Below are 26,943 nucleotides of genomic sequence, written 5' to 3'. Positions count from 1 at the left end.
TGCCAAGAACAGTTTGGGTCTCTTCTGACTGAGGTGGGATGGTGTTGGCTCCTCTCCTGAAGACCAGTGTTTTTGCAGGCCCTCCCCCATTCTCTCCTTCCTCCTGCTCACCCCTCTATGCATTTTCCAGAGCAGAACAGGGACAAGACTTTTGACTTCTATCTAATTAGGAGGCTACTTTTCCCTTCAATTTCAAACTGAAGTCACCTTCCTGTCCTATGCTGCTCCATCACACCTTTCCTAGTTAATTCAACTCTTAACCGTATTTCCAGTTTGCAGTTCCTGCCACATTTCCAAACAGCTTCCTAAACTGTTTTGGGAAGTAGCTGCATGAAAATTATTGTAAAAAAATGACTAGGAATAAGTGGCCTGCAATGTGTGTGCTTATGCCCACATTTTGCCTTCTAGGAAATTATTCTTTCTTCACAAAGTACATTCATAAAACCCCAGGAACATATTATATTTAATATGGAATAATTTCCAAGAAAAGTTACTTTTAAAAGAAGCTTACTCTTCTTCTTCATACCAGACAAGTGATCATCATTGGTAATGTCAGTCTCTTAAAAGATAGAGTGGACACTAGTGCCAGCTTCATTTAGATGCCCTAATTCTTACTCTGGGATATCTAAATTTCACAGGATGTTTTACCATATGTAATTTACCATAGATTTAGCATAAGATAGAAGTATATATTTAACTAGAGGATATACATTAAAATGAAGCTTTTTGTTTCTTAAAGATAAAATAAAAAGGATAATTGCAAGTCTTTTGTTGGGCAGGAATGCCTTGTGTTCTATGGCAGAATGACCCTGTCCTTTATAAAGTAGATGGCAGCAGGTGTGACTGCCTCACTACAGTGTTAAGAAGATGGTCACCTGTTTCCCTCAAAGGCAGTAACATACATGAGCTCACAAATGGAGCAGCCATAGCTGCTCACATGCAAGGTGGTCCTATATTTGTGAGGGACGGTCATGTGAGGTCTGATTCAGAACCCTCCCTTCTAAGAACTCCTCTCCTGTTCATCCAGAGAAAGGAATCCCATAGTTTCTGGGGCCCTTTGGGCAGCCTCTGGTCTTGGAATGCCATCTCTCTTGCTCTCGATAGATGCATTCATCTATTTCATGGAGAAGACAGGCTATCGGGCATGAGTTTGTTCACTGACCGTCTCTCTTTCTCCAACTTTCTGTAGGATGGTTGTTCCTCTTTGCCACTATCAACTTGTTGATTCATGCCTCTGAGTCCGTGCTTTCTAGGCCCTCATCTGGACCTTCCTCTTTTGGCTCTGATGCTAAGAAGTTTTACTTTACTTTTTTCTACTGGTCCTTTCCTTACCATCTGAAAGTTGTTCAGATCCTCTCCATTCTGAAGTGATCCTCTTCACTTGCCTCTCTTTTGAGCTGACTCTCTCTCTCTTGCCTTTCCATTGCCTATACTTGGTCCCTTCAAAATGGCAGTGACAGGAATGATCCCAGGCCAGAGTGTCCAGTAGCAAGCAGCCCAAACTATGGACCCATAGTATCCATAGTTTGTGAGCAGATAAAATGGTTGTTACTTTTAAACCACTAAGTTTTGAGGTAGATTTTTAGCAGCAACAGACAATTGCTTTAAAACCTGTTTAATAAATGGCTCTAGGAGCTGGAAGCAGACCTAGTGCTTTCTCACACAGAAGTTTCACGATGTAAATTCTCCTCTGTGTGACTTTGTGTGTATGTGGGTACCTCTCAGCAACCATCTCCTGAGGCAGTCAATCTGTAATGGGGTAGCTTTGATTGTTAGAAAGTTCTCTATGTTCCATTGAAACTTACTGGAGCTTTTGCCTACTTGTCTTAATACTATCTTTTTGAATCTCACAAATTAATTTGAATTTTTTATCTATTTTTCAATATTTCAAAAAGTTAAAAACAGCTCTTTTTTTGGTCTCCCCCATTTTTTCTACTTCAGACTGATCAATATTTGCTTCTTTCTATTTTTCCACATATGTTATGATTTCCAGACCCTTTGCCACTTCAATTTCTACTGTCAATATTCATATGAGATCGGCTCTCATAGTCTCTGTCACTATATCAATTCTTTTACTCCTTAAAAATCAGGACAAGCTAATATGATCTGAAATATACTGCCAGCCCCATCTCCTTCACTTCCATAAGCCCCACAAACACAGAGGCCGCAGTACAATAGGCCCCATAACTATAAAGCTGAAATCCCCAGGAAAACTGCAAAAACATTAGAAATTATGTGGACTACAGGGGACTTGTCCAAAGACGATAATAATGAGATGAGAAAAAGAAGACATTTCACACCATCTCAGCTAATGTTGCTTAAATATTTCTACTGCTATTATGCAACAAGCTTCTGTTTCATGTGTTAAACTTTTGAAAAATCCAATAAATAATAGTAATTCTATCCACATTCAATCTACAAAAATAATATTTGCACTTTAAATATTTGCACAAAGCAGTTACATTGTCTTTCATCAAGGAGTGTGTCAAGGGGTGAGCCTGAGTCCACTTTTCTCTACCGTATCATATTCTTTCTACTCCTGAATGAGCCATTTAAGAATTATTGGGTCACACAGCAATATATCATTTTTTTTTCTTTTAAAAATAGCTACAATATGCAGTTGCCAAAAGAAGAACACATCTGGATACTATCGCTGACTAAGACAGCATTGATTCCAAAATTTGCAACTCTAATGGGGTGGAAAACAATGGGACATTTATAGATCCTAGTAGTTTTTGCCTTTGTATTTGTTTATTTGGCCACAAAACTTGCAGAAGTTCACATTAATCTTATAACTAGCCTGCATGTAAGAGAAACAAATAAGGATAAGGCATTTTTATTGGCTTACTTTTTCTGACTCCCGCCAACACTTTAGGATAAATATGTGAGCATAGATGTCCTCCACACAGATCCAGCTGGAGAGGCTCAAAGTTGTGTCTGTCCACACCCAGTCCATCACAGCCCTCAGCTCAGTCAAAAAAGGAACGAGGCGGAACCTGGCAGAAACCATGTCTTGTTAGAGAGATAGTAGTTGTGGGATGGCCCCCAATACCCAGCCAACTCTGGGGGCTCATATACTTCCTTATTGTTTTAGCCCTTATGACTTAGGAAAAATTCGCACAGTGACCCTTATGGTAAAATCCAACTTGGGATACACTGCTTTTCATTATAAGTCTGATAAATGGATTGCTATTTTCCATTCCTTTCTATTTTCTTTTCTTTTCTTTTTTTTTTTTTTTGCTGATGGTCTTAACAAGCAGGAATTCCCTTTTAAAATAAATTTGAAGGTGTCTTCTTCAATTCCTTTTCTTTTATAAAATATTATAGTTTTCATTGTATAGATCTTTCACTTCTTTGGTTAAATTTATTTCTGTGTTTTATTGTTTTTGATGCTATTGTATATGGGAGAGTTTTCTTTATTTCTTTTTCAGATGTTTTGCTGTTAGCATATAGAAACACAACTGATTTCTGCATGTTGTTTTCATATCCTACAACTTTACTGAATTAGTTGATTAGTTTCAAAAAATTTGGGTGAGTCTTTAGAATTTTCTATATAAGATCATATAATCTGCAAATAACCATAATTTAACTTTTTGAAACATTTATTTGTTCATGTTACAAGAATCTGTTGGTCATAGGATTATTGACTTTGTGGGGGCTTTGCTGATGAATGAGCTAGGGAAGGCAATACACCTGGTAAGTGAAAGATGAAGGCAAAAGAGACATCAGAGGGAACAGGACATGTTATTGAGGGCACAAGTAGGGCCCACAGCTGATGGACTTACTAGATGATGAAGGCTAATGGTATTCTGACTTAGTCTCTTGTATTTCGGTTGGGAATGGGCTGACTTGGGTTCCTCTTGAGTCTGGGGACTGTTCCTTGTTTCTTTACTAACACAGAACTTCTTCAGACTAGATGGCCTGGGTTCATCCCAGAGCCCTCACAGCAGCTTGGGTTACCACTTGGAATTCTCCCTTAGGCTACTCAGCATTGTCAAGAGAGCATTAATTCAACCCCTTGAATAAATATAAGCCATCTCTCCACCCACCCTCCCACTACCAGACTGCACTAAGTGAAACACTGTTCCACATAGGGAGGTTCACAACATCTGAGCATGCTCAACACTTCTTTTGTGACTAAGTCATCAGTCCCTACGTCTGGTGCTAACTAGAAGCCAGCTATGTCAGGAGCAGCCTGACTCTTTATGCCATGGTCTAATTTCTGAAGAAATAGAGAGGAGATGCTACCAATGAAATTCTCATATGTAAGAGCTATACCTCTCCTTTGAGCAGCTAACTTACTATCAAGAATAAGCAAGTTATGTGGCATTCAGGTTGATGTTAGCGGGGATAAATGGCCCTTTTTAATGGATATTAAAAAGACTTATTGTAGTTGCAAAATTCTGAAGGCATTTTGGAAAAGTCCAAGCTCTAAATATTCTCTTCCATTGTGCCCTGAAATATATTAATACTTAAGGATCATGTATCCCAATTTTTCATCCCAAAATATTACCACAGTAATTATGCAGGATACAGAAACAGATAATTAACCCACATGAATGATCCTAAAACAACATCCTGGCTAGGTGTGTGGCAACTACACATAGAAAGGTATTCCAAGAGGCATATCTGTTCTTTTAACATTTTAAGAGTTCCATAACGATCTTATATTGCTGTACATCAGCATTCATTCTCTTCTTGTTACTTCCCCTTTGTAGGAAACAAAATGCCTTTCAATTGCCAGCCTCCCTTGTGTCACTGACTGTGACAACGTAGAGTATCCTTACCCTTGAAACAAGAAGAGGTTGACGTAATTATAGCTCTTTGTGAGGAAGTTCCCCAGGACTCGTGTTGGGTAGCCACAGCGGATTTGGTAAGCAGACAACCCAAAGTAAACACATTTTACAAAGTACCAAAGCTGAGCAACCAGGTTTTGGCTGAATTTCCTAAAATATAAAAATTCAGAAAAGTAAGGGAAAGGAATACTCTTTAGGTACAAAGGGATATCAGCTTAGGATTAAAAACAAACAAACAAACAAACACCCTAATTGCCCCTCTGATATTTAATTCAATTATAAGAAATTCTCTATACATAGTTGATCATGTCAAAGGTAAAAATTAGGGTAATAAAATCTAATAAGTAAAAAAAAATCTTATAAATGGTACCTCTAAGGTATCAGTGCATTAGTCAGTTGTTTAAGTCATACTTAAAATAAATTACTGTTAAGTAAATTTACTAGTACCATTTTCTCACAACGTGAATGCTGCTGCTACCCTGGTTTAAACTGAAGCTCAACAAAGAAAAAACAAAGTGTACAACCATAGTACTGTGAGATTCATGAATGCTAGAATAAGTTCGAGCAAAAATAGTGGAACTAAATTTCACACTAGAAAAAATCTGGAACACATTTTCAAAGAATGATGAGCAATAGGACCTTTTTTTTTTTTTTTTTTTTACTTTGAATAAGTACAGCATTCTTCAAAAGCCTTAAACATGGTCAGTACAAATTTTAAAAAAAAAAAAAAAAAAAAAACTTTTGACTTTGCAATACCCAAGTATAATCTTCCTTGTGTTTAATTTAAGGGCAGTACTTGAATTTCTTAAAGCATGAGCATTGTAGTGTTCTTCATATTATATTTTGGATCTGTCTTAACTTTGAATTTTATTATTAGAAGAAACCATGTATTATTTTTAACTGAAAATAGCTATTCGTTAGTTGACAAGATATAAGAACAAGCCAGGAATGCATGGGCCTATGTGTCTGGGAGCCCTAGGAACCTCTATGTAGATCTCAACAACTAAAGAACTCAACAATATTGCTTACAAATGTCTCCCCTATAGAGAAACCCAGCTTTGGTATTTCAGGACCTAATGTATTCATTTAACTATATTTAACCATAAACTAGCACTTGACAAGTTATCAATAAAAATATCAAATCCTTTACAGAGAGCTCATTCAGCTATTCATTGCCTCACTCTTTTTAGGAACTGTTTACACTGGTAGAATATTAAGAGAGAATGTTCTTTTAGTTCTCTAGAGATATACCCTTAGATTTTATAGGTAATTAATATGAAAATTGCAAGAAGAATTCTTCTATAGCTATCAAAGTTATAGTCAATGTCATAAAACTGCATTGCCTTCTATGCCTTATGAAAGGACAAGCCCATGTTTTATCCATTAATTTTTTTTCCTCTTACAACCTATAAGTGTGTCAACTTGGAATAAGTTATAGCTAATCTGTAGTTCCTGAAGTAATCAAGTTAAGCCTAAGTGGAAACATTAACATTATCTTACACTGGAAGATATATTTGGTGGTGTCTACATGTTTTATCGCTGGAGGCTGAAGTCATGCCTTACTCATCTTTACGTCTCCCTCAGCACCCACCGCACAGTGCTTTGTAGATTGCAGGCAACCCCTGAATGTTTATGGACTAAATAATGTGCATATCCATAGAAAAAGACATTTATCAGATTAATTATTCAAGATACTTGAGCTTCCTAATGCTCAATACTATGACTAGTAGCCATAGCGTTCATCTGCGTAGCTTAAAAGACTCCTAATCTATTTTTTCCTTTATTCTTTTCTTGTTTTGAAAAGGATTTAGAAAGTATGACTATAATAAATGTTTTTATTTGCACAATAATGAATTAAATTTTCAGTAACAATATTTGAAGGAGAAAAATGAATTTTGGATGTTAAATAATGGCAGCACGATTTGAAATGTCAAGGAATTATGTTATCACTGACATGCTGGCAATGAAGACAGAAGGCTCACTAATCCTAACATATCTTGAATTAAATATCCAAAAATAAAGATAGAATAATTTGTTTTGCTAGGAATAGCTATCAGATGAAGCTTAAAGGTGACATCTAGCAGAGATATGATCGCTGTGGCCATAGTTTTGTGATTATCACAGAGCCTTGAGCCCTGGCAGCCCATTGTATGGGCCTTCCCACTTGGGGATAAGTACATGCTTTATTCATGTTGACATCATGTTCCTTTTTACCCGGTTTACTGCTCTGGACATAGCAGGTAAATGTAAAATCGATTTGAATATATGTGACTATAAGTCACCATAGGAAAAGCTTTCATTCATTCAGGCGAAACAAACATTTCAGCTCTCTTTGGTTTGGAAGGTGTTGCTATGTTGTTAATCTCTTCAAAAGGCTGGTAGGACAGTGTGGTAGACAGAATAATGACACTCTCCCCCGCCCCCCACACACGCACACCAAGACGTGTATGTCCTAATCCTCAGAACCTATGAATATGTTACCTTATGTGGCAAAGTGGACTTTGCAGATGTAATTAAGGTTAAGGACCTTGAGATGGGGAGCACATCCTAGATTATGAGTGAGTCCTTAAAGGGTGAGAATCTTTTTCAGCTGTGGTCAGCGGGAGACTTAACAATAGGGGAGTCAGAGAGATGTGATTAGAAAAGGACCCTTTGTTGCTTGTTTTGAAGATGGAGAAAGGGGCCATGAGCCAAGGAATGTGGGCACCTCTAGAAACTGGAAAATGCAGGGAAGTGGCTTCTCCCCTAGTCTTTAGAAAGAAAGGCAGCCTTGCTGACACCTTGGTTTTAGTCCAGTGAGACCTGTGTCAAACTCCTGACCTCCAGAACTGTAAGATGATAAATTTCATTGTTTTTAGCCCTAAAGGTGTGGTGATTTGTTCCAGCAGCAATAGTAAACTAATACAGGCAGGAGCAAGGAAACTATTTGGTGATTTGATCCTGCTAAAGTGTCTCTCTAGGGCTTTGCCATTGCTAAATTTCTGGAAGCACGAGTTTCTACAAGGCCTGGTAGAGAATGCCTATTCAATGCTTTTGAATGTCAGAGAAATTATCAACATTCATCATCCAGCTACCATGGGTGTTGAATTGGGTTTATTTATCTGAATTGAGAGCTAGCTATAACTAAATATTTATAGAGAAAATTATATTTATTCTATTTTAAAGACTAGCAAAGATGACATAACATTTTCATGAGCAAATTCTAATATTTTTACAAACAGCTTGCCTTAATCTGAATTAATTTTATCATCTGATATATGTTTACTCCCCAACATACAGTGTGGAACAGGAGACTTACTGGGCTATTGGGAGATTTCTAGGTAACAATCCTTTATTTAGTTAGTTCTACTTTAGACTAAAAAGAAATAATCATTTTTCCTTTTAAAATATCTTGCATTGTCATCATTTATTATTACGAAGCAATAATTCCTATATTAAAATCCAAAGTTCAAAGCCTAAACATTCAAGTGAGAATGGACAATTTGTTCCAGTTTTGTTAGACCAGATTTGGATTTTCTCTTAGGAACTACACTTCGGTTGGTTTATAAGCCACATAGGCAAAATCTGTTTTCATTACTTTCCATTCACACCTCCAAAAAATGCTATTAGCCAGCCTCGTCGACATGTTATTCATAAGGCGTGGCTATAAATGACTCTGAGGTATGAGAAAAAGATCAAATTAATGTTACATACAAAGACTTTTTAATATGCTTATTAAAAATATCATTTCTATTACATTAATTGGACAATTCTATAGTTCCTTTCTGTGGACCCTTTACTTTTATAACCTAACAGAGATGATAGTTCCTGTTATAGCTGTAGCCCTTGTTTTTCTGTTACTGATTGACACATTTATTTGTTCATGCATTAAGCACCAAGTTGGTCCCAAGTACTGTTATGGGTGGAGGTGTGGGGTCTAAAGAGTAAGGAGGATGAGGCACTGCAGGTTGGAGATGGGAGAGAAGGGGAGGGCCAGAAGGGCTTTGAGATTTGGGAGGACATGGTGCCTTTTGGGAATTGAAGGTCAATACAGAGGATGATTAGGGTTCAAGGTGATAGAAGGAAAGATGGCAGCCAGCTACCTCCTAGGATCTTACCAGGACTTTTCTTATCAAACTTTAGGCTGGTCCTTTTAAATCTCCCATCTCCATCCCATCTAACCAGCAGTAATAGTTGCAGCAACAGCAGCAGTGTCATGGCATTGTGGGTCTGCCCACCTCCTTCCCTCTGTGCTGAGACTGTGCCAGGAGCTTTCCAAACAGCATTACATTTAACCATCGCAACTACCCTATGAGGCAGACACTGTTATCATCTGCCCCCGACACATACACTGTCCCTCTAGACTTTATTCTACCAGTTAAACATTCTCCATTTTTTTCATCCACTTCTCAATGGCACAGTCTCATGTCCTTTCATCCCAAGACTATGTTCCAATTTATCTCTGTATCTACTAAGGTGTAAAGACAATCACAGAATAAAAACCCTAGGTTTGCTCTGATCCTTAAGGTCGTCACCTCTCTTCTTCTGACAACCATATTTCTATAAATGCAAATAAACATGTAATAAAAATATTTTCGAGGAGTCAATTCACACTTTGGATCCATATTAATGAAAACCTCTAACATTTCCCACCCGAGGGGCTGCTCTGCTATGCCGCTGCCTTTACCTGGTGATTCTACTGTGCTGATGCATATGGAGTGATAACCTTATGAATATGTTGCATTAACGTGACCCGTGGCTCCAGGTTCCAGAGACCTTACCTCTCAGTCACACCGGGCAAGATGAAGAACATCCAGAAGTGAATTCCAAACACAAGAATCACCTGGAAAATAACCTTTCCCAGTACCGTCTTCCTGAGGTACAGTGCTCGGTCCACCACCATGGTTCCAAACTGAATGAGGACCATTACCAGAAAAGGCCCGGGGACCTGGTCCTCAGACAGTGAAGAGGTGATGTCTGCCGCTGCTGAGTGTTTCTGGGAAGAAAACAACAGGTTCAGGTCCGAGTGGCATTTCACAGGACAGCATCATTATTAGTCAGTAGATGTATGGTGGCCTTCACTCTCAACCTACCCCAAAAGCCCAAAAGCCAAAGACAATGATGATGAAGTCAACAGTGTCAGCCAAGAACATAAGCACATACACGTCGGTCACAGCGCTGTAGTCTGGGTGGATGAGGTTGTAGAAGAACTGTCTGATGGGCACATATATTTGCAGAGTCCTGCAAGAAAAAAACCCCATCCACTTGCTTCAGAAGGGGCAGGATGGGAGAAATGACCAGCTACTGCAATTGTGCTGTTCCTATACGTTCCTCTTTACAACCAGGACACACTGCCCTCTCTCAGCCTCAGGACAGTCCTGCTGGGGGCAGCTCCTGCTCTAACAGAGGGTATAAGAGTTCATTGCCAAGGTAGGGACTGCAGCCCTTTTTCCCGATGGGACCATAAAACTTTTCTCTTGCCTGAAATGCAATAGAGTGGTATAAAGCCCCAGAATTTAGATGCCTGGTTTGTCACCTAATTTCCTCTTGCGAGACTTTGAGCCGCTACTTAATTCTCCATGCTTTTGTTTCCTCTTCTATAAAGTGTAGGTAATAATAAGACCTGAGGCACAGGGCTGGGGTGAGAGATAAACGGGAACACATGAGGGCGCTTAGACCTGATGCGCTTAGACCAGGTCGTCATCAGGCAGTCCTGTCTCTATCCTTTTTGGGTCCTGGACCTCTCCTGGTTCTCAGGTAGTGCCTTGGGCTTTTGAGCTCATCTCACTATATCCTTTATTACCATGTTGTCCTGGCTCTGGCTTGTCTGTTCGGCTTCTGCCCTATCTTTATTGTGCTCTGGGTTCCGCCTTCAATTCAAGGCCATGTTCAAGTGTGGACGGCTCTCTTGGTCTCAACCTACGTTCAGGGACAGCCCTGCTGCATGTTCTCCATTCTCATACCTCATCTGCTGCTTGTCTGCATCCCTGACCCTTGGGAGGGACCTGTGCATTTTGTTGGAGACTGGTTATATGACAATGAACAAACCATTTCCCCACCATGTGTCTCAGTTTCCCCTAAGATGAAAGTATATTTCTAAGGCCCTGACAGTTTTGACATCAAATTCCTCTGTCCAATTAGACTTTACCATGATAATGCCTGGCATTACATACTGTGAGCTCCAGAAATTACTTATTTATCCTGTTCGAATAGAAAGTTGTGTTTATAGATATAAAAATGAATCATACTTATTGAAAAGTGATTTTTAAAAACAATACAATAATGGGTCCTTTAATTCTGCCTTTAGAAGGCGATGTCTGTGATATGAGAAATCACTTCTCTGCTCTTCATTTATGGTTTATGTGAAATAATTGTTATCAATATTTCCCAAAGTTTCCCAGCCCCAAAATAAAGCCCACAATCCAAGTGTTTTCATGCACCCACTTCTTTATGGTAAATGCTTTTGCTTTGATTAAATGTTCTTGAAGCTTTTCCATATAAAGTTCTTTTTTGCTTTTTCGCTTGATGCTCAAAACACTGCTTCCTTTTTGACTGCTGTTTCGAGTGCTTGTGCTGCCTAGAAATAAAAAGAAACCAAGACGCACTGTGAGGTATGGGCTTGTTGACAAAGATATCACAGGAGTCTCTGGGGCCCATATGGCAGAGGGATGGCTTGAAATTGTTTCTAGGTAAGAACACACAGGTGCCTGTGAGAACAGTGACTGAGAATTTGAAATTTGCTGTCTCAACTCTGCTTCTATAGTAAAACACATCTGTGAGTTTTTACACCCAGTGCTGATTCTTTCCAGGATTATTATGTGATCTTTGTGCCAGGAAGAAACACATAGGAAGAACAGCTTTTACAGTGCTAATTGGGGTCCTAAGTTGCAGGTTTTCCAGATTGGGTCCACCCCTTTTCTCACATCCTAATTCCTTTAACTGTAAAATTAATATAAGATGACTTGCCAGCATCTCCCTGAAAAGTATATTCTGAAGATAAACACGGTCACGCGCCAATTAACAATGGGAATATGTTCTAAGAAAGGTGTCAGTAGGCAATTTTATGGTTATGAGAACATCATAGAGTACACTTATACAAACCTAGATGGAATAGCCTACTACACACCTAGACTGTATGGTATGCTACCATCGTACCTGCAGTCCTTCATTGACTGAAAAGTCATTATGCAGCTTATGATTGTACAAGTGTTTGGTAAGCTTCAAACATGAGCGCTATAAATATAAGCACCAAAGGCGTATCTACCTTCTGATTATACTGTTTAGTAACTAATAGAGAAAATTAGCAGATGGTGTGGCTAAAAAGTTCCCATCAATAAAACCTAAATATGTTTTTCGAAATATATATTTTGAAATAAATCGTGATTCACAGCACACTGGACACACCCAGCAGAATCTCTAGAGAGGATTTTACAAACTATCATGTGCCCAGTACTTACTAGGCACTAGGCATGTGCTGGTCACTTTTCACAATTATCTGAAATCTCTGTCTCAGGAAGGAATCAGACGTTTGGAGCAATGATGTGACTGTCTCAGGTCACACACATAGCTGAATCAGAATTTGAACTTGGGTCTGTTTGATTTCAAAGTGCTTCCTCTGCCCCAGACCCACCAGCACCAGAAAAACAAGACACCTCAGGGTGTTATTCCAGCCCAAGGATACCATGTGATGGATACCTCTTTGGGACCTATTTGAAGAAAAGCTGGATCTGCAGGATATCTGGGAGCTGCTGCCAGAGCGTTTCCTCCGGACGGCTGTTGGCTGCTCAGGGAAGGACACGTGTATTGACTCTGTGGAAGCAGCCAAGTTGATGGATTTCAGAGAATCAGAGGAGGCCCTTCTACCATGACTGAGGGACAATTCATCATCTGATTCTTCCTTGTCGGTACCGCTGTCGGTGATGTCATCTTCATCCCATAAGCCGTGGCACTGAGAGGCATGGGAAGGAATAATTCAGATTGCCATTTGAGGAAAGGGAGCTGGTATTCTGCTCTACAATGTCTCATCCAACAAACTGTCCCCCAAGATTAGAAAAAACAGAGTAACTGTAGTTGATAATACTGTATTGAATAACTGAAGTTTGCTAAGAGAGTGGAACTTAAATGTTCTCATAAAAAGAAAAATGCATATGTGAAGTGACGGATGTGTTAATTAACTAGAAGGAAGAATCCTTTCACAACATATACATTTATCTAATGTATACTTTAAATATTTTACAATTTTATTTGTTGATTACACCCCCAAATAAAGCTGAAATTTAAAAAATGATTAGATAACCAAGGAAGGGGAAAGAATTCTAAGAAAGATTATTATCTCTAATTTTATGATGGTTTCTGTAGAATGGATATGGGTGAGTGTAGATGATCAGAGTTTGGCTAATTAATTGAGGTGGAGACAGGTGATGTTTGGCAAATAGAGTAAAATGAAATTATAATCACTTAACTTGTTCCTTGAGTGAACGTGCTTTCCAGGACACATCTCTCTATGCTTACAGCTAGCATTTGAAGTATCAACTTGAAGTATCAGTGGGTGAGTTTAGCTCCGCTGCCCCATGTTCACCAAGTATCTGTCCTTGAATAATAATGCTGTCCCTCCCCTAGCCTAAACAACAAGATGTGAACCCTTGAAGTATCCATGTCTGTCTCAGAAACAGAGCTGCAAATACCTTATTCAGTGTTGGCCCACATGTGAGACAGAAATTTTGATGCAGAACCTGGGTTTGCTTCAAGGAAATGGGATAAGGGGGGATGATAAATACGGGAGAAATAACAGCAGAAAAAGAGGCTGAGAAACCAGGGACTTTGCTGAGAAACTAGGGACCTTGCTGGACCAAGATGCTACCTGGACTATAAGTCACCCTTATGATGACCTTGCTGCTGTTGGACAAAGCTCCCCAATGAGGTCACTGCCTCCCGAGTGCTCAGACTGCCAAGCTCTGCGATTATTCCCTAAGACCTTACCCAGTCTTCCCTCCAACATGTGCTCTAATTTAGAGAATATGAGCTCCAGGCCAATTTGCCAAAAATAGGTTGTTGATCAAAAACCAACTTGAAAAATAATTGATTCATCAAAAGACAAAGTCACCTAATTTATAGATTATTCTTAAATGTTTATTTATAGACGTATTATTTTTTAAACATATTAAATAAATGTATTTTTATAAACAAACATTTTAGGTGTTCATAATGGAATTTTTCAATTTATACTGATTTCTTTCAAATCATTTTAAAAGTCATTTTGTCTTTTGCCAATATCACAACATATTTAGATTTCCCCCTGCTTTCTTAGTAGTATATTTAAGTTTGTTAATACTTTCAATTATTTATAAAATTTCAGCAAATAATACTGAATATGATAGTTTTAACCACTTTTCAAACTTCTACACAGTTTTCATTATTTGATTTCCACAGCAGCATTCTATAAGAGGCTTGTCTTTTTTTTTCAAAAGCCGTAGGGTAGTTTGGTCTTCTTATAAAAAGATTTTTCATTCCAAAAAGTATTTTTAATATCATTAGCTGAAATTTCAGCATAATAGCATCTCAAATCTCATATACATTCACCATATAAATGAAATTTTCTGAGAAGAAATCAGAGTATTAGTATGAAACACCAAAATTTTGTTTATTATATACTTTAAATACAATATTATATCTGTTAAACCATTTGAACATTGATAAAAAATAGTAAAAATGCCTAGAGGTTTCTAAAAAAATTTTTAATGACATGCAAAAGGATACAAAAGTTGCAAGGGAATTCTAGAGTGGCCAAAATTATACCATCATGTTTTAAATGCTAAAATTTAAACTACTTTCCAGAACTAAAAATATAAGGTTAATATTTTTATGCTATATTCATACAAATAACTAGTAAATTATATTAATTCACGTAATTAACATATTCATCAGAAGAACTGGAGCATTTGGACAAATTCAACTTTGCTAACTGGTTTGCTTGGATAACATACTTTTGCAAACCTATCATGATCTAATGACCCAGGTAAGATCCCCCAAAAAGGAAGATTAGGGACTTGGTTACTTTGCAAGGTGACAGAATATAGAGTGGAGATCTTGACCAAAGGTTTGTGAAGATGAACCCAGTTTGAAATACCCCACTGAGTAGGACAGAAGTCAAACACACTGTTACATATGTTTGTGTGCATGTATATATATGTGTGTATATATTAACTTAGGTCAAGCCTGTCCTAAAAAGGAACTAATAAAGATACCATTTGATAAAATAAATTTAACATATTTTCTAAAAGGAGACAGGTTAAAGTACAAGAAAAAAAGTAAGGTCGTGACAATAGGCATATCAACATATAAAATATATGCTATGCAATAATTTCTAATTTTTGTCACCAAGTGGCATATTTTACATATTTACAAGCTTAGCTAATAGTTCACAGTATGCAAGAAGAAAAATCTCACACAGTTGCTCAGGAGGATGACAAGAGTTATTGAACTTGAGAAGGTCCTCTGCAGGCAAGTCTTCCCAGAACAGCGTGATCAATGTCTTTCTCAACAGTAAGCTCTCAGGAAGCATAGCACCAGCTTTACCAGACCATTTAATGTACAGTTTCTCGCTAAGCTATGGTTTCATGACAAGAAACTACCCAATAAAAGCAATGCTACTAGAAGAAAGTAGGGAGAGATTGGGATGGAGATGAGAGGAAATATGATCCACTCCAAACTGTAGCTCTCTTGCTGGCTTGAACTAGGAGTAGAATTTAGCATATCAGGCATTAAGATATTGGACGCCATTCAAGCAATTCTCATGGATTAATTATTATGTGTTCAAACCAGGGTAGGAAAATGAGGTAATTTTCTCTCAGATTTATTACAAGTGACATTATTGAGCATGGAGTGTTGGAGAAAATGAATATAACTGTTTTTAAAAATAGAGCATACAAGTAGATGCTACCCACTGGTCTCAGGTCTCACTACCAATCCTAATGTTCACCTTCTCCAGGTATATTATAGGGACTGCAATTATCAACATGTGCTGGTTAACTGTTAATGTGCAGTACCTTCAAAATTGATCGATGGAAGAAAAGAGCCAGGAGCTGAATGAGATCATAAAGAACATAACCTTCTTTCTTTTCCACGCCTATGATATTAGGTGGGTGGTAAGGTTTATCCTTGTGCAATTCCACTTGCTTATTCCAGGGAAAAAACCCAAATTGGAAGAAATACTTGACCACAATTGTCACCTACACACGGATGACAGAAAAAAAATTACTCCTTTTAAGTATAGTTATATAGGAGAAACAGTGATATAAAAAAATTAAGAAAAATTCATTTCATAGTTTTGATGATAGGTGTACATGCAATTATGTGGAATAATAACATTATCATTCTTACAGACCACTGACTTTAGAACAGGAGCTAAATCTTACTCTTACAAGTGCCTCTGAGCATAGATCTATCAGGGCCAGATAGATCTATCAGGCCCATAGATCTATCATGACACTGCTTAAGCGATTTCCTCCATTTTTGAAGAGTTGGCTAATTTATACTGATTTAATTGATATTTATATTATTATGCAGCTATTTAAATATGGTAATAAAGACCAACAAATAGAATAATGTTTATATCTTTATATTTTATGTATTGCTGTAATTTGTAATCTTTATGAACATGGTTTTTTTCTGATATTTTTTATAAGTATTCTCTGTTTCTTTCTTATTCTCTTGCTCTCTTCTCTCATATGCTGATGACTTTCTATAGCATATCACACAGTTCACAGTTCTGATGTACACAATTTTCACTTTACTCCAATCTCTTCCTTCTCACTACTTTATTGCTCACTGGAATTTCTTCTCGAGAAGAAATAAAAGTAAATGAAACAAATTGGCAAGTTGTGCTGGTAACTAGTTCAGGGTATAAATGTTGTAGAGAAGTAGAAGAAAGCCAAATGAAAAAATTGATGAGTTTCATTTAAGTATACCTCCAATGTCTATATCATCAATAGTTCACTACAATTCATCAATAAAAAAATACTTTTGTAGGTCCTCTCTTGACCTAGAGTCTCCCTTTAGCTCTTTTCCTCTCTCTCATGTCTCTTAGTCAAACTTCTGCAAAGAACAGTCCTGTGTTTCTTATCTTAGTGGACAGCATCCCCACATACCAAATGCCAAAGCAGAAACCTGGAGGTTTCCTTGTCCCACCCCTTCTCCCTCATACCCCATATAGTTTTAGGCAATTACTAAACCCTTATTTACCCACTCATCTTCAACCTCATTGCCACTACACCCAGACAGTTAAAATGGTTTCCTAGCTGGTCTTTATGCCTCCACTTTCTGTATAAAAACTTGCAAAAACACAAACCCGATTGAGTCATGCTCCTGTTCAAATCCTTCAATGCCAATGGGATAAGTCCTGAGCATGCCCAAGAAGGAGCATTCCCAAGCTCCTTCTGCTGCACTTTCCACTCACAGCCTGCCTTCCAGCCATCATAAGCCACCTGTCATTTTTAGTAATTGCTAGGATGTCTCATGCCTTTGTTTCTTTGCATAGGTTATTCCCTTTGCTTTTCTTCCTTTGGTTACCTTGCACTCATCCCTCAAGACTCAGTTCTAAGTTCTCTTCCACTGAGAAGTTGTTGTGATTTCTAATTTCTCTCGACCCCACGGATGCTGTGCCTCAAGCTGTATGAGGCACAGCATCTGTCTAACTCATATACAGTCTCTAATGCAGGTTTGAATCCACTATAGGGCAATTTTTTGTTTACATTATATCTGCCTGCCACATTAGTTTGGGAGCCACTGGAAAACAGAAACAGCTTTTTGTTTTTTTCTTTTAAACTTATTGTATTCTCATGCCAAGTGTAGTTCTCGGATTTTGGCACATAGTTCACGTTATGGAGTCAATTAACATCAACTTAATTTCCTCCTTTTTCACTCCTCAGTGTGCCAGAAAAAAAATGGAGAACACAAATTTAACTTAACCTGGAAGATTTTATTTTTAAGATAACAGTGGTGTATAAATAGCTCTTGTTCTCTTTTCCACAGTCTCAGTATCTGCTCTTACTTTACTCCTAGGTGAGAAACAGCCTCCCATGGAGGTGTTAGAGAAAGCACTCATTCCCCAAATAGGGCATCATTTATGTCCTGGATCATGAAATGATGCAATAGAAGTAATATTCAAGAACAATTATTTTAGCAAGATTGTGATGGACAGGCTAATTAAAGCAATAGATATATATTTGGCTTTAAATCTTCTATTTTTATTATGGAAATAAGATACAGGATATCGATACTTTAAACTGAATACTTTTGTGATGATTTAACATAAACTTTGTTTTCATTTTACTGTTGAATTACTTATAAATTTCCAGACTCTAACAGTACGTCCATCATGAGTACTATCCTTTAAGAAGTAATTACAGTACCATTGTTAGTGAAAACCTTTTCTTATGAGCCAGGTAAGAACATTAGCTTTCTTCACTAACCTAAACACAAGGCACAAAGTCTATAGAGCTCCCCTTTATTTTTTGATTTTATGGTTGTCATAGGAATTTGAGATCTTCTATCTATTTAATAGTCTAGGAAAGTAGGTCTATACAATAGGGCAGAGTGTCTCTTGTACTCTCACAAGTGATGGAAAATGTCTGGCAATTCACCCTTTTAGTCATTCAGTTTTTTAAGAGGATTATTATATAACTTTGTGTGTTGATGTAGGGAAATTGGCTTTTAGGTTTAAAAATGGAAAATATACATGTTGCATCAAACTATATTCAAAGTGCTTACTGTATTGTTTATTTCAGTATCTATTCACGGAACATCCACAGGCTCCAGGCACTATGCTTGGTTCAGCATAGCACTGTTATCATCTCAGTGATTAATATCATAGGACAGACAACCAGGCTTCAGGAGTCTGCCCCAACACTCACCAGCTGGGTAACTTTGGGTCAATTATTTAGTCTCTCTACAGCTGGATCCTTATCTGTTAAATAGGGATGATATTAGCAGCTGTCTTGTGTGAGGTGTGAAAAGTGAAAAGAGATAAAATTACCAGCACTAGATAATTGTTAGTTATAGTCATTTGTCTAAGAATAGCCATCTAACGGATTGTTTTTGTAAAACTATCTGGGAGTCAGGGCAGGCTCACCTAGAGTGAATGCCCAAGCGACTTGCCCTAAGGTTTCACCCAAGGCCTACCTCTGTGTAGACAATGGCCATCATCCAGAATCGTCTGCTGGGCCTGGGGACAGACAGCATGGCCCAAAGGAAGATCAGAATGGGGAGCACGAGGGTAATCACGGATGCAGAGACCATGTGGTTGAGGATGATTACAAAATAGCACACCATTTCTGAGCGGGCCACCAGCGTGTTGTACATGGCATAGAATAACAGCAAGAACCGAGGCTGGCCAACATAGAATTTTTCCGACTCTTCAAGCTCATCATCATGGAACATCCTGTTAGCATAAACAATGTGACAATAAACTTGTCTTAATTTCTCCAAAATTATTAATTTCCATTTTGCATGATCCTTTCTGTTCTTCCCCCCTTCCTATGTCTCCAGATTCCTTGTGAAAACGACCTAATATTACATTAAATAAAGAAATGTGAGCACAGTGTCTATTGACAGCTTTTGCTAGTTCTACCTGTCGGTAATAGAACTAAAGTTTGCTAGTTCTACCTGTCGGTAATAGAACTTGCAGCATGAGAAGTAATGAAAATTGTGTCTGTTTGCTGTAAGCATCTAGGTGGGTGTTTTTAATAGAAGAGTTTCTCTATGTACACCACAGTGTGCTTACTTTTTCAGCAGCAGTTCACTGGCCGTCAGCTCGTGCGTCAGAGGCGGTAAGATGCTGGACTCCAGGCGGTCGGAGCGGCTGTCGTCCGGGCTGACCGCCATGCGGCTCGGGCCTGCAGAGTCATCCCGCGAGCTGAAGGACAGGCGCTCAAAGCTGACCGCTTTGCTGTAAGACGGCGGGACCTCCACGTCACCCTCCTCGGTGGAGGACTGCGGCAGCTCGGTGTCCGGGGTAAGACCGGCCTCCTCGGACTCCTCTGTCTCCTCGGCCTCTTCTGCTTTCTCATCTTCCTCCTCCTCAGGCCCCTCGGGCCCCACATCCACTGCAACCTCACCATGCTCGTCGTCCATGTCCCCGACCCCCACCTCCTCGTCCTGCCCAGCCTCTAGGTCCTGCTTGGCCTCTACCTCTTCGTGCTCGGCCTCCACCTCCTCTATGGTTTCCGTGGTGCCCTGGCGCGAGTACAGCATGGTGCACTGTGTGGGCTCGCTGTCAGGAGAAAGGAACCGGCACAGAACCTTGTTTTAGCCTCCAGTTCCTCAAAATCCCCTGATTCTCAAGACACCTTCCCAGCATTCCCAAATAACATCAAGACATGTAAGAAAATTAAACACCCCATTTTCCCTCCCTGCCCTCCATCCTCTTTGCTCCTGCAGGGTATTCATGTCTGGTCTGCAGAGACTGCAAACAGCAGCCTCTCGAATGCAAAAGCTGACAGTGCAGCACCTGAGTGAAAACCAGAGCGAGTCACAAGGCTCACAAGTTGCTAAACCCATCTATGCACATAGGTTTTAAAATCGTATTAAGATTCACAATCATGGGTTTCAATGTCTACCTCCAAATCAAAATAGTATAGCATACCTACCATTATATACCAAATATATGTGTATATATCAAATATATACATATTATATATAACTATGTGTATATACACACACACACACACACATTTCTTTTTAAGCGGGGTCATATGGAAATGAGAAGACTTGCCAGTTTGGGTCTGTTGGTGCTGACCAAGATAAACTCTACTCTTAATCCTGTGCAAGGAACCCGCCTACATCCAGAAGAGAACAGGAATGATAAAATATTGGCTAACCTGCATGCTTCATAAACAATGGCACACTTCTTTAATATATGTTTCTTTTCCCTGTTTTTCCATCCTTTGCTTTTTTCTTATTGGTGTATATTACATTTGACTGAATTTTTACCATCTCTCCAGCTCCCAACCATCTCCCACTGAGCTCTTTGTCTACACATGAAAATACCCACCATTTCTCCTCTGTCGTGTGATGTCTCCCTGGGGCTGCTTGCTTCACCCTCAGGGTTCACTCTTGCTCTCTCTTCTCCCTACTATTTCAACTGATTTTCTTCTGCTAGCTCCCCTTCTAGCATGCACTTGCCATAAGCTCTGTACCCTAATCTTCACTTTCTCTTTTTTGGCACCCTGTTCTTTTCTGTTGCATCTCTCTTCCTCATTTAGTGTTTTATCTTCTAACTTTCCCTGCCACATCCATGCAGGAAAAGTTGAAAATGAAAATAGAGCAGCCACACCAGTGAAATTTATGGCATGCCTTTTAATATTGTCTACCTCGGCCACAGCCGGCCCCCAAAGGGGAGAGGGGCAACAATTATCTAGAGAGGTGGATATAGAACTATAATTTGTTAGACTCAGAAATATGCATTGTTATCTGAATGGCATATGTGTACAGCTAGGGTCAAAAAACACAGATTCTCAAATGCACAGATTGTATCCATTTTTCTTGTCATCAACACCGGTATAGACATGTCAATGAATAAATGAATGAGTGGATGAGCCTTGGCTGAGCCCTGGGTTGAAGAACTAGATTTGTATGTGTTCTTGGTTCCTGCTCAGGTATTTAATATTCCCAGGGCTTTGGTCCTATATGTGCACATCTCATAGAAGGCTCTTGGAATGCCAAGCCAAAAACAGCTTTTTGATAAGACTTACCTCGGTTAGACATAGCCTCCTAGGAAAGCCATGAAATTGATCACTCTGGGAAATTTTCAGACCACTGGAGCCACACCATACCAGTTCTAAATTCTAGTTACTCTATATCCAATGGCAGGCACTTTCTCTATGGTACTGGATCTGGTCTGGCCCCAAAGAGATTCAACAAATCTTGGTACCTTCAGGAATCAACAAAGTGGAATGGCATAGCATGTGTCTGCCAGAGGACATCACAAACAGCCAAGGCATTCCCATCATTGCCAGGCTCCAGCATATTGCAGCACTGTATTAGGATATATAGCTGCCAGCAAAAAGAAGTTAACAACCCTCTGGTTTGCCAAAATTGAAATTAGTTTTGGATTAGGTTATTATGGTTTCAGGATAAGCATAATGTAGCAGATTCTTCTGTGCCCCTGCTGACCAGTCAAAAGCAACTCAAAAAAGCTTTTGGATTTTATGCAGATAATTTTATTTCTAGATGATTATTATTTTATGGTAGGATTTAATAAGAAAACTTGAGGCCAAAGTAATCTTTTCCAAACAAAACAAGTTATGGACTACAAATATGATATATTCTACTGCATAACAATGTTCTTTTAAAAAATGGTAAAATATATTCTGACTTTTATGTCAGTTATGCATATAAATGTGGGCAGATTTATTCTGTGTCAACGAAAAATTACCATGGCAGATTTTCTGATTTTTTTCCCTACTGCATGTATCTTTTGATAAAATCATGAGAATAATTTTTCTACCTTCCTGACACATTTCCTTCTGTGAGGACTGCCTACATGAACTCTTAATCAAGGAAGAAACATACTTATTTCTTTGATAGTGAAAAGTGTAAAATACTTACAGAATGGAGAACAATGTTTATAATAAGGGTTTTTAAGAGGCTCCTAATGGACAAAAACTAAAGAGTGGTTAGTTTAACAGAATGCTGTCCTGGGAATGACCAGTTATTTCCTAGGAAGAGTGGTGGTTTTGCTTTGGTTATTCATGCAAATTCTTAAAATAAAAATAAAAATAAAAATAAAACATATATCACAAGAACTTATATTTGCAATGACACAAAGGGGGGAAAGATGATAAAATTATGGAACAAAGCATGCACAAGTTAAGCACCTTGATGCTAAACTGCCACTGTCAGCTGATGAGGAGGACATATCCAAGCTGAGCATTTTACGGAGCCTAGGTCGAGCACGCTCACTTGTTTTAGGTACAGTTTCTGGTCCATCTAAATCATCAAGGGTAGACTGCCTTGAGAACAGCATGGTTGCTTCAGTGTAGCAGCTAGCAGCGCAAACAGTTACAGAGACACAGTGTTAAAACACCAGTGGTACATCAGTTTACACATGGATCAATTGACTAACACACTGCCATGCAGCAAACCACACACAACATCAACATCACTGACGATGACCACCACAGCGGGGCTCAAGGACAGGAAAGAACCTGTTTGGCAGGACAATAAAACACAACAGTACTGGATTTAACAAAATATATTGGCTAGTGATAAATTATGAAATGTCATTCTCTGGGTGGGACACAGAAATAGAATAATTATAAGTCCCGACTCTTCTCTCACAGAGAAGAATTCATATCATTATAAATTTGCAACTGAGTTATTTTATTAAGGAAACTATGCTTTATTTAGAGCTCTCTGAGTCACTGAGAGCATTTTGTAACCAAATTGCTTAAGCAGAAATATCTGCTCATGTAAAATTTATATAAAAGATTTCAATATATTTTTTAAACACAGTCTCTGAAATGAGAGAGGGAAGGTCAGGAATGACCACAACAAACAATTTTCCACCCCAATTTCTAGTTTCAGTGAAGCCAAACTAGATGCCTTCCACGTAGAAGAGATGCTGGTTTGATATGCAATTGAATATAAACCAACATCAAAAAAGTGAAATAAAAAGATTCAAAGAAAACAACAAAGGAAATTTAGCAATGGCGGCTTTATTTTGTCTGTTAACTTTCCATTTTGTCTGGATCATGTTTTAGGTCTTGATAGATGTCATTAGGGTGAGAACCATTGGCTAAAATCCTCAGCTCCTGTTCCCCAATGGAGCAACAATTGGGGAGGAAATGATAGAGATTCAGGACTGAGACGCTAATGGGTGATGCTACTGAAGGATAAGAAGCAAATTGAGTTATGGCATAGGCATGATTTTAGTTCAGACATATAGCTTAACCGTAAAGAGCCTATGAGGGTGGCTACTGGAGTACGAATCTTCCAACCTGAGCAGTAATGACTTGGCTGACCCAAGGGAGCAGGTCTTTGTGATATAGGGTGGCCAATTCCCCAGCTGACACTGTTAAGCTGAACATTATCAACAAGTGACAGCACTAGGAGGCCTACTGTGTGTCCAATATGCAAAGCTGGGTGTCCTCAGCCAGTGATCGTGAGGCAGAAATGGAACCACTCAAGATGTAACAACCTCTAGGGGTTGAGGAGCAGAGAATTTGAGTCATGCACTCACAGAACTAGTTAAAGGGCTTTTCAGGTTCCAGGTGATTTTGCACAACCCCACAAGTGCTCCAGTGGGGCCATCCTGCTGTGTATATCACAGCTACATGGCTAAGACGGATAGAACAATGAGAGGGATGAGCATGTAGACAATCGAATGGTCTCTAATAAGGACACAGAGGCTGATTTTTTTAAAGAAGGCTCTAATTCTTTTAGATGTTGTCATGCTCTGGACAAAATGAGGAGATAAATCAATTCCCTTCTTTAGGGTCCCAATTTCATCATTTATGAGATGACAAAACTGGATCCTTGAGTTTCTGTATTTAATTTAACATTTTTAGAGGTGCAACTCCATGGCCTTTTAGGAGTTTGCGGGTAGAAAGACACTGTGCACCCTTTCCTGTAGCACTGCTCAGATTTTCTGCATTAGAACTTTGTTCTAATCTTAAAGTTCTATACCTTGTTAATTCTCATGTTGAGTTCTATTGTCCCATCGGCCCACCTTCAGACACCACATAATTGGGTCATTAGGTATGTGACCAATTTGTCACCCAAACCAGGACCATTTTAAAAGTGAAAGAGAAGGGGAGGAGCTTTATAAAAACAGGCTCAAAGCACAAGCCTAAATAGATGGTTGTTGTCACCTTGCAGGGTCACATAGCAACATCTAAGTGATACTTCTCAATGATAATCAGTCCCTTTATATATAGGAATGTTCCTTAGAACATCAGGAATTTAAATTAATTTATTTTGGGGGAAGATAGATAATTTCTAATTTTATAAAATGATCGTTAAAAAAATAGGTGCTTTTTAACATCTGGATTTGAAAAAAATAATGACTATTCCAATAAGTCAAAGGAAATACAAACTTATTTGATAAGTTCTCACCCCAACCTCATCTTCTGTAAGTCCAAAGGAAAAGAATGGTGACATGGATACCAGAGCAAGAGCTGTGGCAGGTGGGACAGCCTCACCCCGGCTGGGTCTTCCACAAAGGGAGTGGGACCACACTGAGCACGCAAATCTCCACTTGAGGATGACAGTAGACCTTGCCTAATGACACGGGTGTTGAGAGAGCTTCTGTATTCGAAACCCCTTCTAGGCAGCAATCGGCATGGCTGCCTATAGACTCTAGTGTAGACAAATGATTGTTTGGAGATTTGGGTTTCCTAAAGCAAAGAAACTAGGAAAGTGGCTGAGCCATTAAAAAAAGGGCACATGTATAAACTTATTTACTAATGACATAGATGTAATGACATAATGGACCCTGTTGTATCTCTCTTTTCTTTAGGTTTAAAATTTAAAATAATAATAATAATTTGAAAGTACTAGTTTTCTACCAGTAAATTTACTTATTGGTTGACCGTATTTAAATTTGGGCGATATTTTGAAAGCCTGTTAAAAGGCAATCAATGGATTTAAACATCTTCTACCTCACAACTTTTGATCATGCATACAGTCTTTTAAACGGTTCTTCTATTTTTCTCTAAGTTATGACTTTTAATTTTAGTAATTTTTTAATCAGACATATTGTCAATTGTTGTGCAGTTAAAAGTTACTAATACAGGAGTCATGTATGTTTATTTTATAGACAATTTATTTTCAATATACTTTCTAATGTACTCTTAGTTCTCTTTGATTTGTATGATTCAGAATTTGATTCTGGAGCAGCTATTCTCAAGCCAGATTCATGTATGATATTCAGGAGGCTTATAAAATCCTTGAAATTTTGTAGAAAAAACTGTACTTCTGTGCACTTTTCCCCTTAGGAAACAGTACATAGCTTTATGAAATTTCAAAAGAGGTTCATGCAAAAAATGTTTCAAACCACTGTTAATGTCATTGCAAATTAATGAAGAAAGGTTATTTCATCCATTTCCCTTTTTACTCGCCAAGCTTATGGATCCAGGTAACAACAACAATAAAAATCTCTGAATTATGAAAAAAGGCAAGAAGGGAAGTAAAAATATCATTAAAATATTATAAATCACATTATGGGGCAGCATATTTTTTTGAAGAACAGATGCAAATATGCAATAACCAAATTATATGCTATGCATGTATATAACTGTATTCTTCACTCTGTGGGTGAAGTGAATGTGAACATGACTTTCAGTTAACTGGAGCTGTCTGAAGTCTTTTATTTTTGAATTCAGAAGAAGGAAAATATAGTTTGCCTTAGATCCTGCCCATATTCATTATATACAGAGCAGTGCTATCCAAAGCTTACTATAGTGGGGCATTGCATATGGTAAGCAAAAATAAATAAATAAATATTTTTAAAAAGAATATATTTTGGAAAATGTACATCTAGAGTATCTCAGCATTTTTCTTCTCCAACCATTTTCTCATTGTTTGAAAAATGGTTGTTTGGTCATGAATAGGTTACAAAGTGGGTGGTTTGAAAACTTTTTGATTCCCCAGTTCATCTTTATTCACCCCCGTAACTGGGAAGCAGCATTAGTCAGCATCTTGAATATTCACTACATTCAGATAAATCTTGCCTCCCCAGATTTCTCTGCCAACGCACCAGTCCACTTCTGCACACATGCCCACGCGGTCTCCCTTCATTATGAAAGAAATAGCTACCATGAAGTAACTTGGAATATTAGGAGTGTGAGTAGAAGAGGGTAAAAATAGACTTTCAGTTTTAGTAGGAAAATGAATTAAAGAGAAAATAAGTCAATTTAAATAATTGATTTATAGATACAGAGAGAATTGGTGCAAGAAGATCACATTTAAGAAGTTTGGCAGCCTCCAAATAGAACAGTTTTTATGGTTTGTAAAAAATAAAAATAAAATATAAACAACAATGACTTTTTGTTTCAGTGGGGTAGGTCAAAGGAGACTGAGGCTCCCCTTTCTAAAATGTTGATTGCAGGACGCTTTCAGAAAGATACACAAGGGGGCACTGTCAGCACTTGCCATCCAAGGACGTAATACT

General features: G+C 38.4%; 1 protein-coding gene across 1 annotated transcript in view; it reads right to left on the bottom strand.

The window, feature by feature from the left end:
- PIEZO2 (piezo type mechanosensitive ion channel component 2) overlaps positions 1 to 26,943 on the bottom strand; it is a 383,378-nt gene that overhangs the window by 11,725 nt on the left and 344,710 nt on the right. The window contains exons 37-45 of the mRNA XM_023534183.1: positions 19,555 to 20,043; positions 18,954 to 19,212; positions 15,821 to 16,003; positions 12,471 to 12,723; positions 11,220 to 11,352; positions 9,869 to 10,016; positions 9,557 to 9,771; positions 4,788 to 4,946; positions 2,849 to 2,996 (exon numbers count right to left, since the gene is read on the bottom strand). Coding sequence (XP_023389951.1) covers positions 2,849 to 2,996; positions 4,788 to 4,946; positions 9,557 to 9,771; positions 9,869 to 10,016; positions 11,220 to 11,352; positions 12,471 to 12,723; positions 15,821 to 16,003; positions 18,954 to 19,212; positions 19,555 to 20,043 — 1,987 coding nt within the window. The remainder of the gene's footprint in view (positions 1 to 2,848; positions 2,997 to 4,787; positions 4,947 to 9,556; positions 9,772 to 9,868; positions 10,017 to 11,219; positions 11,353 to 12,470; positions 12,724 to 15,820; positions 16,004 to 18,953; positions 19,213 to 19,554; positions 20,044 to 26,943) is intronic.

The sequence above is a fragment of the Pteropus vampyrus genome, unplaced genomic scaffold (assembly GCF_000151845.1).
Source record: "Pteropus vampyrus isolate Shadow unplaced genomic scaffold, Pvam_2.0 Scaffold122, whole genome shotgun sequence".
Classification (NCBI taxonomy): Eukaryota; Metazoa; Chordata; class Mammalia; order Chiroptera; family Pteropodidae; genus Pteropus; species Pteropus vampyrus.
Note: the sequence above shows the minus strand (reverse complement) of the source record. Positions and strands in the feature narration are given on the sequence as shown.